Below are 19,552 nucleotides of genomic sequence, written 5' to 3' on the forward strand. Positions count from 1 at the left end.
TAATTTTCCTCAGAGCAGCCTGTGCCATCTGTGTTTTGAATTCTAGGTTAAAGCAGTGCTTATAGCACATCAGTGTTTTAGGTGCAGCTGTACAGAGCTTCACAGTGTCAGGTTTTCTGTTTCTCACTCTGCCCACCCAAGGAGGAGGTCAGAAAGGTGTTGTGTTCCATAGAACATCATTCTCAGCAACAGTAACTGTGTCCTAAGACTGATTTTTGCATTGGTCTGCTGGGGAGGACAGTCAATGACTTCTCTTATATCACTTGTTTGTTTATTTATAGTTTCTTCCCTTTCCTTGACTAATGGCAATGTCTTTGTCAGGAATTACAAGATTTTTTCACTTTTACTTTTCTGGTTTTCTCCTCCATCTGCCTGAGGTGAGACAGAATCAGTGTCTGGGTTGGTGCTTAGTTCCTGCTTGGGGTCAGCCTACCACACACTTAAGCACAAATAGAGATTGAACACGTAAATTGTCCTTTCCCCACCTTTTGAGTGTTTGTTTGGGAAAAATTAGGCTGGTATTGGTGGCTTTTGAAAGAATTAGCTTTGAATTAAGTGATTGCATGAAAGAGTGCCTTAGAAATTCATGATCATGAATGTGCATGTCCATGTGCTTGCCAATCAGTCCATTTTAACTAATAATTTTGTGCCTTGAAAACCACCCACCACCACCACAAAAAAGAAACCCAAACCAAACAAACAAAACCCTAAAAGATCCCAAATAAGAAAACATCAGGGACCTACATATATTAGTACTGCTGGTATTTAAGTCCCAGAGCATTTTAAGCCAATTTGTCTTTGGCTGTGAGCATTTTGCTGACGCTGGTTCCCACTATCCAGTGGTTGCTCACATTTGAAATTTACTTCTTGGGTGCTGTAGCTCTCATATGGATTGGGGAATGGCAGATGGAAATTGCAGACAAGCTTCCTGTGGTTGGCTTGGAGGGTAGAAAATGTTGCAAGCATCATGGAAATATGTCTGTGGGCAGGAGGCAGAGACTCCAGCACGCCAGAGCAAGTGAGCGGAGAGGTCTCATTTTTCACATGTAAATTTGTCTGCCCTCCTTCTGCTGTGCTCTGTGCTGCCTAGGGCTCATCCCTGTACTCTTTATTAATTACACTTGGCAAATATGTGCACAGGGCTATTGATGAGTTGTGTTAATCTCTGTGCTGATACAGCAGGATCGCTCAGAGAAGAGATCTCTCGTGAAGTGAATCAGAGCTGGCCTTTCAGATGTCTGTCTGACACCTACTTTGGCTGCTGTGCTCTTCCCTCTCATGTCTCTCATATGAATGTCCCCTGACACAGGAGTGTAGGGTCTCCACAGCCTTTGGTGTGGTGCTTTTCACTTGTTCTGAAGTTTATTGTCAACTTGCTGAAGGAACTGCAGTGCCTTTGCACTCTTAATTTGTGGGAAACAGGCTTTATATATTCCACTCTGGGGTATTTCCAAAGCACTTTGCCAGTTTAGAATTGGCAAGATCTAGAGCTGGGTTTAATGAACTGAAGTAATTTTCCTTCGTAGTAAAATTTTATTGGCATGGAAGATTGTTACACCAGCAAACACTCTGAAAAGCTTCTGAGCACTTTTGTGATTTGTGGGCTTGGAGATTCCTGATAATTGCCTGAACAATAGGGATCCCTCCAGGAATGTGTTTCTGAGATGGAATGAAATGTGGGCTAATGTTCCTGGTTGTAATTTTTCTGCTTTCATACCAGCCAGGTTGTGTTAAGACTCAAGGCTGCTGAATTGGACAGTTTTGGACACTTGCTATCTCTTAATTTAAAGAAGTGGTCCATCACATTAAATCTGGATTTAGTGGTTTAGTATGCTGTAGAGCATTGTGTCAGGATTCCTCAGTGCCAGAGGCTCTCAGTCTGTATTGAAATATGGACCATTGAAGGTAAATGATTGACAAGTGTTGGCATTTTTTTATATAAGCCTCAAAGCAGGGTATTTAGTAGGCAGTGAAAACAACTCCAACCTATATGCAATGTGGAGATGCATGTGTGAAAAATAAAGCACATAAGAAAATTCTTGTAGAACTGGAACAGCACTTCTTTCCAAAGAAAATATATTTTTTCTGATTATACTTTCTCCATTCCCATTTCTGTCTACAAAACCAAAACAATTTGTTAAATTATTCAGGTCATTAAGTTTCGTGTAAGCTCAGCTTGAAATTGCATTTTCTGGAGAGATTGTATTGCCTTAAGGGAGCTCTAATTCAGCCTCCCTATTTCCACATTCTGTCCTGCAGACTCTTTCCCTTTTTTTCATTCCCAACCAGCTGAGCTGCTTGCTGTCCCAAGGGACACCTGCCCTGGGGTGTCCTGGGAAGCTCTCTGTGTACTATGTGCAGTCTCCTAGCCTGCAGGAGATGAGGAAATTTCATATCTGATCTGTATTTCCTGAAGTGAGAAGTATCCCATAGCAAAAAGCAGTTTTAACACTGAGCTGACTTGGAATTAATTTTGGAAAGATTGGTTTGATCAATAGAAACAGTTTAATTTGGCACTATAAAAGTATTTTCTTTATTTTGATTAAATAATGCCTAATTGTAAGTTTTTGCTGTTTCTGAATTGCTTGGAACTTAATAAATTTGTTTTTCTTTTCCCCAGAGCAAAATGTTTTAATTTATGTTGCAGAGTGGGCATTTTCTATGGGGTGGCAATTCCAGGCTTCTCTCAGTTCAGGGAAAGAAAATGTTTTTGTTTTGAAATAGTGCCTTAATTGTAAAATCTCCAGTTTTCAGTAGAATTCAGCTTTTAAAAAGAAAAACATCAAGATTTTCATGCAAAATTACACTGGCATGGAAAAAAAAGTAATTTGTTAGTGTTCACAAAAACAAGCTGAGCTTCTTCAATTACAAAGCAGAAATTGGAATTAAATGTCTCAGCCTGAGTCAAGGAAGGTCTTTCCCTTTTTAATTTTTCTTTTTCCTGTCGGAATTCAGTTTTGGAAAATGTGTCAAATTTTCATTCTACTTTGTTCCGTCCTTTTTCAACTAAAGCATTCAAACAACACCATGTCAGAAAATCTGGTACTTTCCTACATCTGCCCCTTCCTCATGTTTCTTCTTTGAGTGGCTGGGGCAGCCTGATGGTGCCTGAGAATATCCTCTTGGAAGGGTTTGATGTTTCCTCTGCAGAGCTGTGTCAAACCCAGCCCATGAACAGTTTGGGATCCAGTCTGCCTCTCAGGCTCTTGTCTCAACCCCATGGTGTTCCCTGAGCAGCTGAGTTTGCTCTGTGGCAGTGGGTAGGGGGAAGGTGCTTTAGCAGCTTTTCTTGGGAAGGTTGTGTGTTCAGACTCTCAGATCCTCCCTGGTTTTCAGACTCCCAAACCCTTGCAGGAGTTGTCTTTATTGAATCTGGGGTGTTTTTTCTCAAAAGCAAGTGGGAGCAGAGTGGGAGCTGCCTGGGTTAGTGGTGTGGGAATGTTGCCTGTCCTGGGCTCCTCTGGTGAGTGATTTTAGAGACAGGTTGCTGTAGGTGTTACCACTGCCTCAGGAAATTCCTGCTATTTCCTGGGACCATGTGTAAGACACTGCTCAAGGGATGCTTGTGCTTTCCATGCATCGCCAAGTAGAGATGGATGTTAGTCAGTCATCCTGGGCAAAAATCCAGAGAAGTCATACTAAACAGCAGGCTTTTACTATGAATTCATACCCAGAAGCTGAGTAGCATTCAGCCCACTTCTGTAAAGCTGTTGTTATCCTGGGATTTGCAGGGTGGTAATAGATAAGTGACATTTTCAAAAATATAGGGCATAGGAGGTCTGGGGGAGACACAAAGAGCTGGGGGAGTATGGATGCTGCCTTTAGTTGTAATTGCAATTTAGGGGAGAAATAAGGTAGAATCTGTTGAAATTTGATCAAGACACAGAGATTTTATTTACAATGTTTAGGAATAAATCCAGGATCCACTGAACTCAGCTGTCTTCAATGTGCTTAGACTTTGAAACTCAAAAGCTTTGTGAAACCTCACCCCAGCTGTGAGCAATAAGAGGGGTGTAATTCCAGGCAGGGCAGGGCTTGTGCTATAGTGCATGGCTTCCTAGAGAGTCTTGAGAGGAGTGCTGGCTGAGTGCCTGTGGGATTATAGGGAACATCCTAAAAATGTCATTCTCACTGGGCTTTAGCTGGGAGAAGGCTGCCCTGCTGGGTGTAAGGGGTGGAGGCACACAAACCACACAAACCTTGGATGCTGCAGCTTGCAGCTGGCTCTTCTCCCTTTGTATGGGAAGGTGTGTGCAGGGTTTAGGCTGCATTAAAAAGGATGTTAGCCTTATTTCCCCATAGGATAGTGTTGGTTTCAGCTGACATGGACTTGCATATGCTGACTCAAATCTGCCTGGCAGGTTTCTTTTCACACCCTGCTGAAAGCAGCTTGGCTATTATCTTCTTCCTAAAGGTCTCTGCATGGGGAAATAAAGGGAAAAATGCAAAAGGGGATGGTAAAAGTGAATCCAGGAGAGGGAGGAATGCTTGGAGCATCTATTCTAAAGTCATTAAGATGGGCACTGACTGCATAGTCACGTACCAAGGTCCCTTAAAATTTGAACAGGTTTTTTCCTGGTATTATGCTAACAGTAAACGAGTGCTGCAGCAGCTGTGATATTGATTAATCCTTTGGCATTTTTCTGCAAAGCTTTAAACTTTGCTCTCTCTCACAGCTGGAGCAGATGTGAGGGAAGCTGGCCTCTGCTTGAATTCTGCAAGGAGGAAATGATGCTGAAATGTTAAAATGATGCAAAACAAAAATGAAGAGGTGCCCTGGAGCTCTTACTTGAGGCTGGTCCTGTAGAATCTAAGGGAATGAACTGTATGACATTAGTTATGCTAAAAAGGCAAGGAGCAGATTCTCAAATCCTCTTACCTTCCCTCTATTCCCTCATCCCACGTGAGCCTGGAGCTTGCACAGAGACTCCCAAGCTATCAGAATGCATAACTGCCTTTCTGGAGAGAAGGGCATTGGGCAATCTAGCTTGTAGCTAGGAGGATTACATTTACCTGTGACATCTGAGGTCACAGCACCAGGTAGATCAGAGGGAAATTATATTCCTCTGTGGTCCCCCGTGTACTGCTCAACTCCCTCTCCCCCAGCCTCAGTTTTGCAGGGGCATGACTCAGGAGTGTTTTCTCCAGAAAGTCAGTGAGTCCTGGGGCCTCTGACTGTCCTTGAGCACTAAAGATCCATGTGAAGGTCTGTCTTGCTCAGTGCATAAGCAGAATGTCACACTCCATGTTCCTCTTACCTCTGTGGGAAGGTGATGGCATGTAGGAATTCCCATGCTCTGGAGTCAGTGACCGCAGATGGAGAAAACAAAGCTGACTCTAGGCAAGATGGACTGTTTTGGTAGATGGGGATCTACATAAAAAACCATTTTTTTCTGTGGAGACTGAATAATTAATAATGGAATGTTGAGAGACAAAAGAAATTGACTGTAATTTTAGACTGAACTATTGAATTAACAAGAGTGCATTTGATTCCATCCCTGAATTTGAATGATCATAGTTGCAGAGAGGTCAGCTCACAAAGTCTGATTAATTCCTGGTGGCATGTTTTATTTCAAATGCAAAATATTTTGGGATTAAAATACGTGTTACTAGTTATACAATGCACTAAGCTAATGATTTCCCATTTTGTTTTTTAAACCCACTTTATCCTATAATACTGCAGCTTTCATGGATAAATGCTCAGCTCTCCTTTAGGTGGTTTCAGATGCCCTTTGTATTGTTACAAAATCTAACATCAACCTTTTTTTTCTCCTCTTTTCCCTTTCTCTCTTTCTCACTCCCTCCCTTTCCCCTCTCTAGGTGATTCTCATTCTGACAAAGCTCTACGACTTCAACTTGGGGAGTGTAACGGAGAGCTCACTGTGGAGGTACGTGGAACGTGGAGATCACAGCAGTGTCTGGGGCTGACCCGGGCTGTGGGCATGGGGCAGTGTCTGAGCTCATCACAGGAGCAGCTGGGAAAGAATCTGAGACAAACAGAGCTGCTCTTTGGAAAAGGGATGCAAGATTAGGACACATTCCTTGAATGAAGTGGGGTCTGCAAACAAGAGGGTTTCAGCATGCAATGGCACTTCCCTGACACAGAGGAGCTTGGTTTCCTTCTCACCTTTGAGTGTCCTTCCTCTCTCTGCTGCGATGAGAACAGGCTCTATAGATGGGTACACACTTGCTAGAACTGTGTCTGAGGAGGAATAAAACACAGTGTATGATATAATCTTAGCTGATCCTTGTTCCTCACCCCTGTGAACTAAGATGGGCATCTTGGTAGTGACTGTGTGTTGGGCTGTCAGGAGAGTAGCTGCTGAAGGACTGGAGATGCCACGGTGTCTGTGGATGTGCTTGGATGGTGCCACAGAGCTGCCATGTTCCTAGTCTGGCATGGGAGATGGACTGCACTGCTCTGGGGAAACATGCTTCTGGACAGAGTGTGTGTTTCAAAGTGTGTGCCTGCACTTAAAATAAAGAAACAACTTAAAATCCCCTCAGTGCCCAAACTCAGTCCTACAAATAGGTCAGTTCCTTGATATTTGAAATCACCAAATTGTTTCATCCTGCCTGGGGACTGGTATGCCTTTAACAGAATTGCTATCAGGTGTTTTTTACCCTAGGTACATTAAAAAAAAAAGAGGAAAAGAAAAGACTAAAAAGGCAGCCAGGGGCTGGTGAGACCAAGTGCCTTGTTTTAGATTCACCTGGTGTATTATAGCTATTGTGAAACCTCCTCAAAGTGTAGTTGGTGGAATGGTCAGTGCATTGTAGCCATGGCTGGGCTGTGAGCCCTTCCTGGCAGATAGTCTCTTGTACTTCTTTCTTCACAGGTGATTTAGAAGCCCCTGTTTGGAGCAGGCTTTGGCCATTTGCTGAAGGTTTATTCCTGTAAATGTATTTAAGGGTTAATTATTCAGTAGAGCTCTTCAAACTTCTCAATTTGAACAGTACTTAAGGAGCCTAATTGCACTGCGCCAGGGTAATCTGCAAAAGTATAAATAACCATGCAGCTAATAAGAGAGAACAGTCATTTCCACTTACCCTGGTACTTTTCAAGGTATTAATGCCTTAAAAAACTTTTGCCTCTTTACGTAGCAAGTAAAAATGGCACAGTGATTGTGCTTTAAAAGTAATTGCCAAACAATCTGCCCTGCATAAATAATGTAACAAACAGGCAAACCTTGTCTTAATCCTGAGCTTGCAGCATCACCTGAGCTCTGCAGAAAGGTAATAGCAGCACCCCTTTTGGAGCCTTCCCAAAGTGATAGAAATGTAATTAATCATCAATACAATTGAAAGCATCCAGCACTTGGTCAGCTGGGAAAGCTCAGTGCTTTGTGGGAGTGTGTTCTGGAACCCTTCTGCAGCTGGTCTCCAGTGAAATAGGGGCCAGCGGGGGGCCTGGAGATTCACAGAGGTTGAGAAGTAAGAACTTCTCAGGTTCTTTTCCTAGGTCTCTGAGGAAAGCTCAGGGTAAGAGCTAGTAGTAGATCTCCTGGGCATGAAACCTTATTTTCTGCTTGGAAAATTCAGGAATTTTCCAAACAGAAAATTCCATGTTTTTACTTGACAGGGGAGTGTGGAATCTTGGAGAGCATCTATGAGTTTCTCTGAAAAGGATGTTGTAGAAATGCAAATAGATACTAAGTATAAGAAATAAGCCAGAGAAATACTCCTTTTCTTGGGATTTCCTGTTCTATTTGCACATCCAGGCCACTGAATCTTTCCATTATTTAAATTGGTTTTTCAATATTTTCTTTTTGTTTTTGAGACCCTGAAAATTTTAAAAGGAGGATTTGTCTTTGCAGAATGAATGTAAGCCTCCTGGCAAGAGGTTTGCTTTCTTTAGTTACTTTTTGTAGTCTCCTTGAGCCCCCAGATGGATCACAAACTGAATGCAACTTCAACTGTGTATCAAAAGATGATCTGTACGTTTCCAAGGGGTTTGGTTTTTTTCCTGTGTTCTGGAAATGCGACTAAGCCAGCAGCCCTGCCCATCTGAGCCGTGGTGCTGTTGATATCTACCCTGACCACTTGGCAAATACTGTTGCCTTCTCAAGAGAGGAGTGTGGCTTTTGTGGCAGAGAGCAATGAATAACACAGCAGAGGATGCTGAGATAGAGCAGTGTGCAATGCAATCTCCAAATACCATCTTGCCTCCACCTGCTCCATGCATCCAAATCTCCTCCTCAGTTCCCCCTGGGTTTATAGCATGAGAGGCTTCTTTTAATGGAAAACTGAATTGCCATATAAAAAGAATTTCTAATCCCTGCATCTAAATACAAAAACAAGTAAATCAATAGGAAAACATCCTGAATGTAATTAAAAAAGGGAGTGAGAGCAACACAGGAAGAGAGGAGAATTACAAGTTACAATTGAAAACTGCTCCTATATCAGGCTGGTATGAGCTTAGACAGGGGAAATTCTAGTCAGCATTTGAATGCAGGAATACAGACATTGCTCTAATATCCGAGTTCATGCTTCTGGGGGTCAAACAATCACAAAAAAAGGTCTTTATTGCTACTGAAGCAGCCAGCCTTGAAGCAGCCAGCTTCAAGGAAAAAACACACCCACACACCCCCTCTTCCTTGTGAATGCCACATCTCTTCTTCATCACAGAAGATACCTGTCAGTTGTGGTTTAGATTTTTGTTTTTCCCACTGAGTTAAGTGGAGGTGATAATTTTCCTGCTATGAAAGGAAGTTACTTTATTGCTACTTTACTATACTTGTGATGGTGTGAGTTGTTTATGAATTTCTAGAGAGATGTCTTTTTCATAGGTCAACAAATATAACTGTAAAAATTATTTAAGCTTTTAGCCATGCAAACCCTACATCAGTTCTCACTGCCTAGTGAATTATCTAACTGTGTAGTTAAATAGCTTTTATTTAAATAGCTTTAAATAAAAGAATGAATTAAGGGATGGCCATATGCTTTCCATGGATTTTTTTTCACCCCACTAACACCTCTTCTCTATCAACAAAAGGAAAAAAAAAATCCCTTAAAATCTGTAAACTTACGTGGTTTTGAATTGAAGTGCTGTTGGAGCATCTCAAATTCCCAGACTCTCTCTAGGCCAGCATCCCTGCATCAAACTTCATTGTCCATGAGGAACTGTAAGCATACAGGAGTGATCTGTATGAAATATGAATTCTCTCTAAAGAGTGGGTGTCAGGCTCTTCACAGGAATTGTTTAAGCTGTACAGTATTGAGATAGGGTTGTGGGAACATTCTGGATAAGTATTTAAAGTTGTAGTATTTAAAATGTTTTCAACTGCTTCAACCAATGTGTATTGAGCAGTTTCTTTCTGCTAAGATAACTGGAATAAAAGGTTTTCCATTGTTGCCTGCTTTAGTACTCAGGAATGTATTCATTTATTTTATTTATTTGGATTGCAGTAGCTAAAAAGACAGCTTCCATCTCAAGGGAGTTCTCAATCTCAGGTGAAGACAGAGAGACAACAGGGTGATCCAGAAGACAGGAAAGGCACAAGTGAGCAAGGAGCTATTTATGATCAATGCCACAGCCATGACTGCAACACATCAGCTAATTGGGCAGTGGGGAGCAGTTTAGATTTCCTTCCAAAGTGCAAGCACTTGCATGTGCCAGCTCTGAGTCCCTGCTACCATTTTACCCACCTCAGATAGGTCCCCTGGAGTTCCCCTCCTCTGGCTGTTTTCCTGGCTAAATTATTTGATTGTACATAATGCTGGCCTATGCATTAACCCAAAATTGTGACTAACTATTTCTGTTTAAGAGGCTAAAATGCTGATGAAGAATTTTTTAATATATATTCTTTCTTGTTTATTAACCAAGAAATTATGTCTCCATGGCAGCAGTCAAAAATGCCCGAGCATTTTTTTTTTACTCTTGTGGCTGCTGTGCCTAAAGAGGTTAGTCTGTTGTCTCAGTCTCTTTGTTGAGTTAGAAAAAAAACCCTTTCAGCTTTTTTAATAGAGGCAGCTGCAAAATGCAGCAGCTGCAGCCCTAGTTTGGAGCAGAGAGGAGTAAAACCCCCCAGCTTGGTTGCAGGCTGCCTTGTGTGGTGCATTGCTGTTTCATTCAGCTCTGTTTGAAATACCAGAGGGCTTCACATTGTTTCCTCCCATGGAACTGCCTCTCAAGCCTCCCACAGTCCCCAGAGACCCTCAGCATGTGTCAGTGTACCTCTAGCACTGTAAACATTTCCCAGCTCACGCTGATTTCTGTGTCCTAGCTTTGTGTGGGGCACATGGAGCTGACTTCATAGGCCTGCTCTAGGTGGGAGAGGGTGAATGTGGTGTGATGTGAGCCTTATCACTCTCTACAACTCCCTGAAAGGTGGTTGTGGTCAGGTGGGTGTCAGTCTCTTTCTCCAGGCAGCACTGACAGAACCAGAGGATACCGTCTTAAGCTGCACCAAAGGAAACATAGATTGGATATTAGGAAAACATTTTTCATGGAAAGAGTGATAAAGTTCTGGAATGGTCTGCCTGGGGAGGTGGTGGAGTCACCATCCCTGGATGTGTTTCAAAGACTGGGTATGGCCCTCGGTGCCATGGTTTAGTTGAGGTGTTAGGACATGCGTTGGACTCAATGACCTTTAAGGTCTCTTCCAACCCAGTGATTCTGTGAATTCTGTGAAGCACCCTTTGGGAACTGAGGCTTAGTCTGGTTGCTCCAAGTGTAGCAGCTTCTAAGACTGGCGGGTAAAGAAGTCAGGGATCAGGAGATTCAAAAAGCATGACTCAAATTTCCATATCATCCTCTGTGGAACAAGCTAAACCTGAAATAGGTCATGACAGAGCTTTCTTAGGAGTATTTCTATCCCAGTGTCGATACATTATTTAGATTGCATTATGAATGGTAAATTCTGGTTTGTGCCACAACCTCTTGTTTAGTATTGGTTTGGCTCCACTGAGCCATTGCAGTTTTCCTGGAGTTTGCTGTATAGAAATGCAGTCTCCATGACCAGCAGCTGACATCTCCTCTCAGTATTGTCAAATTTGATTACATTTATAATTTTCCACTTTTATGCTGATGACATGCATCTTTGATATGTGCTATTTTCTGGATGATTGTATTCAGGCGTAAAATTAATGGAGCTGATTTTCAAAGTAGTAATGCTTCCCATTATTACATCTTCTTTGGCACTTTTTAATAATGCTGCAAAGTGCAGAAAACCTGTGCTGATGAGGAGAAGGGTTTCTTGCATCAGCAGTGAGCCACCATCAGGGCGTTGAGGGAAGGATCCAGCTGTGTGTGCAAGCACCCTGATCTCTCTTGGATTTGAAAACCAGGGCAACCACAAGTTTGTCATCTCCACTGCAGCTTTTGGCTAGAATGTATAAATAACTTAGCTTAATGATGGTGAGTTTTTTTAGGCTATGGGAGTCAGCTCTGAAAATCTTTGTGGTTGAGAGCTGTTAGGTGCAGGCTGTGTTTGCTGAAGAGCCAAGGGAATGGGGAACCACAGCAGATGGCCACAGTGTGGGATGAGAGTTGTTCCTCGAGGCTCCCAGCACCCTGAGTTGCAATCAGGGCACACCTTCAGCAAAATCCCAGAATTATACAGTTCTTAACCTCCAGTACTCTTGATGATTAGTTTCCCCACAGTGGGAAACAGTTCAGCCTGGTCCAGCTCATCCTGGCTGGCAGTCATAAATTACATAGATGTCATCTTGGCATGGGACCCACACTGGAACCCTTGAAGACATGCACAGTAACTGCATATTGGCCCAGCTGCTGCCAAATGAAAATGGTGGCCCTTAGTTCAACAGTGTGATCTAAACAAATATTTAATTGTGGATGTCAGGAAATATACTCAAGAGATTGTTCAGATTTGCTTGGGCTGTGTGTAGCTGAATGTGATGAGTCATGGTAATTTTAGAAATAAAGAATTCAAGGAGTTGAACAGAATGAACCATAGGTTTAGCCCTCCTCAAATGCACCAGAGCCCCAGGTAGTGTCCAGGGCATACATTCTTTGCAGTTAAAACTAGAAGGAGATGCTGTCATTACAACAAAGGGATAGCGTGAGTTAAAACTGTTTTAAATGTCCAATAATAAAAATTATTAGGTTTATCTTGAATTCAGGGCTATGCTTTAGGATTAGGCAAAATCAGTAATAGTCACGAAGATAAGACTTCCTTTTTTTAATACTTAATTTTTTAAGTATAAGCCTAACTTCCGTAGAGGAGTTTCATTTGTCTCCTTTCCAATGTTTCCCTAGCCCTGTTATATCCCACAGGATTTTCCAAAAAGAGAGTAATAATGTTCACACCTTTGCTTTCTGGTGGCTCCTTGCTGTAATTGTGTTAATGTTGCCTCAGAAAGGGTGGAGACCAAGGGGGGCACTGTAAAATCATGTGGAAAGTATTATCCCAGCGAATGAATCTAAAAGCCTTTCTCTGTGTCTTGGGGTGGTGTGCGGTTTGAAGTCCCACCTTTGCTTATTAAGATGTCTTAGTCCTCTTGTTTCATGAAGCTCATTTGTCTTTTGTGAGCCAGCCTGCTGACTGGTCCATTTGTTGTGTCTCTTAATTGCTTCATTAGTGACCTTTCTGTGGGGGTGGGAATGTCATCAGACGGGGGGCCTTTTGGATTTATTAATTTTTTGTTTGCCAAGAAAGCTCTGAGACTAATTGCCAAGACTTCCCAGAAGATACTAGTTTACAAATTTTAATGACACTTTTGATTTATTAATATGCTACCCCCTGCATCTGCTCATCCCTATTCCTTGGTGAAATTCCTACTGAATTGAAGAGAGTGAATAAAAACAGAACTGCAGATCGTAATGGTGTTTTGGATAGTCTGATATTTTAAAAATAAATGCCCAGGCTTTATTTATTTATATCTGTGAATCTCTGAAGAGGTAAATCTTGGCTTTGTCTGCATTCTGCCCCAGAACCTTGTTTTGTTGTTGCATGGTGGGAGCACAGGTGTTCACATTTTCATGTGCAGGTAACTCCTGTCCGACCTGTGCTGCACATCCCCACTCCATGCCCCATTCACACAGCTTTTGCAGCTTGAAAACAGGGCTGAAGTTGTTGATGTTGATGTGGCTGTGAGAGGACTGGGCTGGTAACAGACAGTGGATGCTGCAGATGTATTTGGGTGGGAATGTGCACTTTGAACATACCTAGAGAGGTTATGTGTTTGCACACACGCGTTGATCTCATAGCTAAAACTGGGGTGCTCCTTTTAATAAGTAGACCTGGAAACTTTTGGATACATCTTGTTTTCTGGCTGAATACAGGGAAGCAAAAAGAAAAGGCAATTTATCAAATTCCTAACTTTTTGAGGAAACATTCTTGGGATGAAAGTGGAATTCCAAACAAAATGTACAAAGAAAAAAAACATGCTGTGTTTTGCTTTAATTTTCTACAATTCAGGTAAGAGCCCCAGCCATCTCTCCTGAATTATTTATATTCTACAAAAGAGCTGCAACAGGAAATACTGAGAATCTCTCCAGGGAGAGACTCATTCTAATCTTATGTGTGGAAGATCCAAGTTCAAGCCCTTGCTCTGAATAAGTATAAAGGGAAATGCTTTTTTATTCCTCAAGTAATTACATTGTGTAACTCATTGCTACAGGATGCTGTGAGGCAGAAATAATAAAAGCATAAATGGATTTCAAAAGGGGACTCAGTGAATTAATGGAAGATATTTCTGCTGGTGACTGAATAACGTAATAGTGTTTTATAACAATGAAGGAACAGACAAGTCTACAGATTTTAGATCAGAGTTGCAGAAACATATTTTTGGTTTTTTTGTTATCTATTTGTCAGCAATGAGCTCTCGTGCTTTAAGTATTCTAATGGAATTGCTGGGATTGTGCTGGAGATGTGATATTCCACAGTATTTTAGTGGGTTTGGGATCTGGAGATCTCCAAGTCCAGAGAACTGGATGACAGACTCTGGGAAGAAAACATGCTGTCTTTTATCTCCTTCATATACCTTCCCAAGAATATTCTGTGGCAAATTAACAGGTAACACAAATATTTGTAATTTGGTGTGTCTACTGTGACCATCTTATTCAAACAAGGGATTTGAGTCTTCTGCATCACAGGTGGGATCTCCATCAGTTGGTATCTCTTGGATGTTACCACATTTTGTAAGTAAAGGTGTTTCATTGGCCTGGAAGTAGTCTTTGAAATTGTAGTTTGAAAAAAAACCCAAAAAAACCCAACCTGAAATTAAAAAAAAAACAAAAAACAACCCGACCAAAAATATCTTTGGCATAATTTAATTTTAAGCTAGTCCTTTTAGGCACTCAGCTGGGTCAATGGAAACTTAGACCTGTTCTGATCTCTAGTCATTCCATTCCAGAAAACTAGATAATAAAATGGGAAATTTAGGGAATTTAATGCCAAAACACATTTCCAGTGTAGATTTATAAGCATTAGGAACTCAGTGTGAACTAATGAAATTTGTTGTGGAAAAAAATGAAGTGTTCTAGGAAGCTGGAAGAATATGGTTGTCCCTGTGTTCTCAACTAATATATGCTATCTTTATTAGAACTTTTCTGTCCTTATTGGTGAATTTCTTTGATTATGGCTCCCGAAGAAAGCAGATGTCCTATCTCATCAGAAATTAATTCCGAGCTCTGGTCATGTTCCCAAGCATTCAGTTCTGGGGCTTTGGTGAGCAGGTCAGAGGAAGCTTTGCCAAGAGCAAAGGTGCTTTTGAAGCCTCATTGTCCCTATGAAGTTATCTTTCCAGGGCTGGCAGGTAAAGTGTGTTTGTAGTGCTTTGCCTACTTGTTTAGAAGCAGCAAGGCAGCCCTCAGGAGGGAGCCTGTAGCCAAGAACCTGCTGCTGCAGATCCTGTGGGTGTTGTGACTGTTGCTGCATCAGCAGAGCCGCACCTGTTAACAGCAATTGGCTCCTCCATCTCTTCTTTTATCGTTTGGAGCAGCAATTCCACTGCTCTCCTTAAAGAGCTGCTCCTTTTGTCGAGTTATCTAATCTTACATTCTAATGAGATTTGGATGTCGACTGCAAAACTTTTTGCAGGAAGCCACACGTAAAGATGAATTTGTTTTGACCTTGCTAATGTCTTCTTCTGATCACTCTTTGCTGTGCAGAGGAGTTTCGTTGGCACAGATTAATAGTGAATGCATTCAATGGGAATCTGCCAGTAGTAATGAAAACCACACATTAAATTTGCTTATAAATATGCAAATAGATAAGTGAAAAATAAAACTTTCTTAATAAATTACATAAGAGTTTCCATACTAAATCTCATCTATTAGGATTGGGAAAGGAGGTGCCCAGAAAAGAGTATGTTAAAAATCTTACAATGTTATGTGGTATGGACAGGGTCTCGCTAAAGTGAGTGGGTAGAACATCTCATATGAGGAAAGGCTGAGAGAGCTCTTTAGTCTGAAGAAAGGAAGGCTGGAGTGGGACTGGTGGATTGCATCAATGTGTGCAAATTCCTCAAACTGGGGGTTAAGAAGGTGGAGCTCTTTTAAGTGTCTGCCCAGTGACAGGAAAAGAGACAATGCATGGGCACAAACTGAAACTCAGGATGTTCCCTCTGAATGTGATGGAAAACATTTTTCACTGTGTAAGAGACTGAACACTAGCTGAGGTTGTCCAAGGAGGTTGTGGTGTATCCATCCTTGGACATATTCAAAAGCCATCTGGACTGATCCTGGGCAAATGTCTTCCAGGTGGCCCTGCTTGAGCAGGAGATTGGATCAGATGAGCTCCAAAGATTCCTTCCAACCTCAGCAATTCTTTGGTTCCAAGAAGAATAAAGAAGCATTGACCTAAGGTTCAGAGCCAGTAGAAGAATGTGGTTCTCAGGACGATATGTATTTAATCTGTGCATCTCCTTGCTGGAGCCTGTTTTTACTCATGTTTTAGATGGGTTCCTAGAATCAGACACAAAATCTTTCAAGGATTGTAGTACATGCCAAGACATAATCTGTGGCTCAGAAAGTTCCCTGGCCTCTGATGAGTCAGAAGGAGATAGATACTGCCACGTACTCTCCAGGCAGTCAGGCCTGCATAAGGAGCCCAGGTTCTTGCACAGAACATTTCTGTGTTGGTGCCACCTCATCATTGCCCTGTGCTGCAGGGCAGTGCCCTATCCACACTGAAGGTAGGCTTTGCATCACCTTATGAGATTTCTCTTGAACCAAGCTCTTCTTTTCCTTTCTCTTCCCATCTCCTTCCTCCCTTGGCTTTTCTGTTCTTTCCAATTAGGCTTCAGATCAAGCCATAAATCATGGATGCTTTTTACAGCAACTTGTAGAATTTAGTACTTTAGTACTTTAACATGTGTTTTGTCTGTTTATATTGATGTTTTATGATGTTGTGGTGGTTTCTTTCTTTCTTTTTATTTTTCCCGCAAATGCACCACCATTTTATAATGGCTATAAACAATCAGAAGGATGGAGAAAAACTGTTAAAAAACTTGCAAGAAATCCTTCCATCTTTCTTTTAGTCTGGTCTGTCTCTCTCATTATGTCCATGGTAGATTCATTAGGCTTCTAATGGAGTTAAAAGTGCCCATACGATGTGGTCACTTCTCCAAATAATATTTAAAAAGGGCTACATTTCCCCAGCCTGGAAGGCAGCCTTTGATTTATTTACTTACCACATGTGCTTCATCTGTAAAAGCTGTCAGCCAGTTCTTTTACAGTATATTCCTGACCAAGTGAAAATGAAAGCTCTTGTAAACTACTAGATCACGGGAAGTTAGTGTATTTTTACATTTAGGATTTCTACCCCTGAATAAAAACTGTAGAGGACAAGTGAGGCTTTTCTGTAACCAGATTGCTAGGCCTTGTTTCTGGCTCTTTGAAGGCCAGTTACTTTAGAAAATTGACTCCATAAATATTAGTAGCCAGTTAAATTCAGTTTTCCCTGAAGGTGGCTGTCCAGATGCTTGAATCTATCAGCAGGCTACCAGCTGGGCATTCAGCATCCTGCAGAACTAGTCAGGCATGTAAAAATCTGGTGGTGTATTGGAAAGGTTGGGTTGATGATAAATCCAAAAATTTCCTTTGGCATCTGTAACAGGGCTGTTACATGTTGTTTTCTGGGTTTTGTAGTCTAGCTCAGGGTATCTGTGAGGAGGATGATAGTAGGAGGCAGGTAACAGGAAGATGGCTGGGCTGTTGATACAGCTCTTACTGCCAAGCCTTACCATAAAATCAGGTAGTGTGTCCGGGGTTGAGAGATGCACTGTGAACTGACCTGGGTGAGTTCTGGTGCATACAAAATGCAACAATCTCCAGTTATCTGTAACTACTGCCAGGAGCACAGGGCCCTCTTTTTACAAAAAGTCCTGGAAATTCCAAAGGTGCCATGGAGAAGTATGCAGAAAGAAAGAGCAACCCATCACTGGGGCCTGGGTTCTGGCCTCATGGGAGTCTGAGCTCAAAAAGAGTAATCAGCCCCATGGAAAGAGAAATCCACATTGGTCCTCTTGCATCTCTTTCTCTGAAATGTTAAAAATTGTAGGAATAATTTGTTTTAAGAAGGAAGTCTGTTTGCTGACAGTGCACATGGTTTGTTTAGGGGACAGACGAGGGTGAAGTTAAGGAGGCTGTGATCTAACTTAGTTGTTTAGCTGAATCTGATCCAAGCAGGGTGCATGGTGTGGTTTGTCATGAAACATCCTCTGTCACATAACATATCAGAAGAATCAGTGCTTTGACTGTGCAGACATGAGAATGGTGCTTTTCCTCAGCATGCAATAGCAAACTTGTTCTTCTGATGTCTGTCTGGTTCCAGAGCATCACTGGACATGGCACATGTCCCTCTGGCACATCTGGAATTGGTTTGGTACTTGCACTACTAGAAAGCTTTTGAGGCATTCTTGGCAGTGGCATTGTTGAGGAGCTCAGATCTTGTGGAAAAGTGGGTTCTTGAATTCCTTACCCCAGGTATTCCAGTTTTCTATTGTTAAAGTCCCCGTATCACTTGCAGAAAGCCAAGGCAGAATCCTTTGTTCTTAGGACTCCTTTCTTGTGTTTTATCTCAGCTTCATTGGTCACTGTGCTCCTTCTCATCCCATGTGACAAAAACCATTACAAATGCTGCAGTAAGCTGTGTTGCAAACTGTTATCTTCAAAAATGACATTCATAAAGGTTAATAATTGGAATGAGCTCTGGCAGTTACTAATTAGCACCATTACACAATCAGCTCACATTCTGGCAGCATTAGGCATACTTAATCAGTCAATTATCATTGATCTTGGAAAGTGGTGCTCTAAAGTTAGCATAAGGTGCCTTTGTAAGTGGAGAGAAGGAATTTGACACTGCCACAGTGGTCAGGCTGCTGGGAACATGTGGTTTGAGGGACCAGTGGGGTGTACCTGATTGTTGTGGATAGACTGGAATTAAAAATCAGATAGTATAGACTCACCTTCAAACAGGCATAAATAGGTCCTATCACTGTCTCTCTTTGCCATTTCAAACAGTAGAGGGTGTTCAGGGAGAGAGCTGGCTTTGGGGAAAGATGGATTTAATGACTTCAATGAATTTCAGTTAATGTGTAATGACTTACAAGCTTTCCAAAGAACAGCTGGACCATAAGGTACAATTTTCCTTGGTTTTATTTTTCTTCATGTGAATTATAGTTCTCAGGGTAAGGAAGTTGTAAACAAGACGGGGAGACACCAAAGGATTCTGAATTCTAAAGGGTTTCCCTTTAGAAGTATTTCATAAAGTGACCCTAATCTTATGAATCTAAATGTTATGATTGCTCTGTGCTCTCTCAGACACTCAGAGGCACAGAGCCTTTGCTGCTTGTGCTGGCTCAGAGTGCAGAGGGAGCAGGGCTGGTGCTGCACACGATGGCTGTGGTTTTCTAGCCAGTGTTTGGCTGCTCCCAACTTGAGTATCTGAGCAAGCATCTCTTGTAAAACCATCTGTTATTGTGCCTGGTCAGGAAGGTGTGCAGCTATGCGTGGCCCACGCAAGCAAGGATGGTGGCTGCAGTCCAGTGTGTGAAGGCGATTTTCCAGGTCTCTGGATGGAAAATGAATGTGTGGAGTGATGAGGGCTGACGTGCTGGTTTCTGCACTTGCTTCCCCTTTATAATTGTGTGTTTTGGCTGTTTAAGATACGGTCTGCAATGTGTGCAAATTCACAAGGGATAAAACGGGCAAGTTGTCAACAACATGTTGGAACGTAAGGGGAATCCAGGATACTGTAAAAGTAAAGCAACTTGTGTAGGTGAAAGGGCCAGGAAAAACATGAGTTGTACTTGACTCCCCTTTGAAGTTTGGCCCAGGGCCTCTGCCTGTTCAGCAAAAGGGAAAATGCTTTGTTGTTATTATTTTGGAATGTGTTTGTAATCTATCTCTCTCTCCTGCTGCTTATTCTCTGAGAGTTTTCATTGTGGGCAAATGATCCAGAAAAAAATCTGGTTAGAATCTTACAGGCTGGATGTTTTCTCTAAACCATTTTGTACAGCAGAAATCTGAGAATACACTTCAGGGCTGACTGAAGTCAGAGCAACATTGATGATTTTTCTCTACATCTCAACATTCGCCTTTGCTCTTGGAAAAATCTGCAAGGGGTCTTGGAAGTAGGGACAA

At 41.9% G+C, this 19,552-nt stretch overlaps 1 protein-coding gene across 1 annotated transcript in view; it reads left to right on the forward strand.

The window, feature by feature from the left end:
- SORCS3 (sortilin related VPS10 domain containing receptor 3) overlaps positions 1 to 19,552 on the forward strand; it is a gene marked incomplete at its 3' end in the record, with an annotated part of 260,788 nt that overhangs the window by 77,972 nt on the left and 163,264 nt on the right. Inside the window, exon 2 of the mRNA XM_084210407.1 lies at positions 5,821 to 5,888. Coding sequence (XP_084066533.1) covers positions 5,821 to 5,888 — 68 coding nt within the window. The remainder of the gene's footprint in view (positions 1 to 5,820; positions 5,889 to 19,552) is intronic.

The sequence above is a fragment of the Fringilla coelebs genome (assembly GCF_963513975.1).
Source record: "Fringilla coelebs genome assembly, chromosome: 8".
In the NCBI taxonomy this organism is placed as follows: Eukaryota; Metazoa; Chordata; class Aves; order Passeriformes; family Fringillidae; genus Fringilla; species Fringilla coelebs.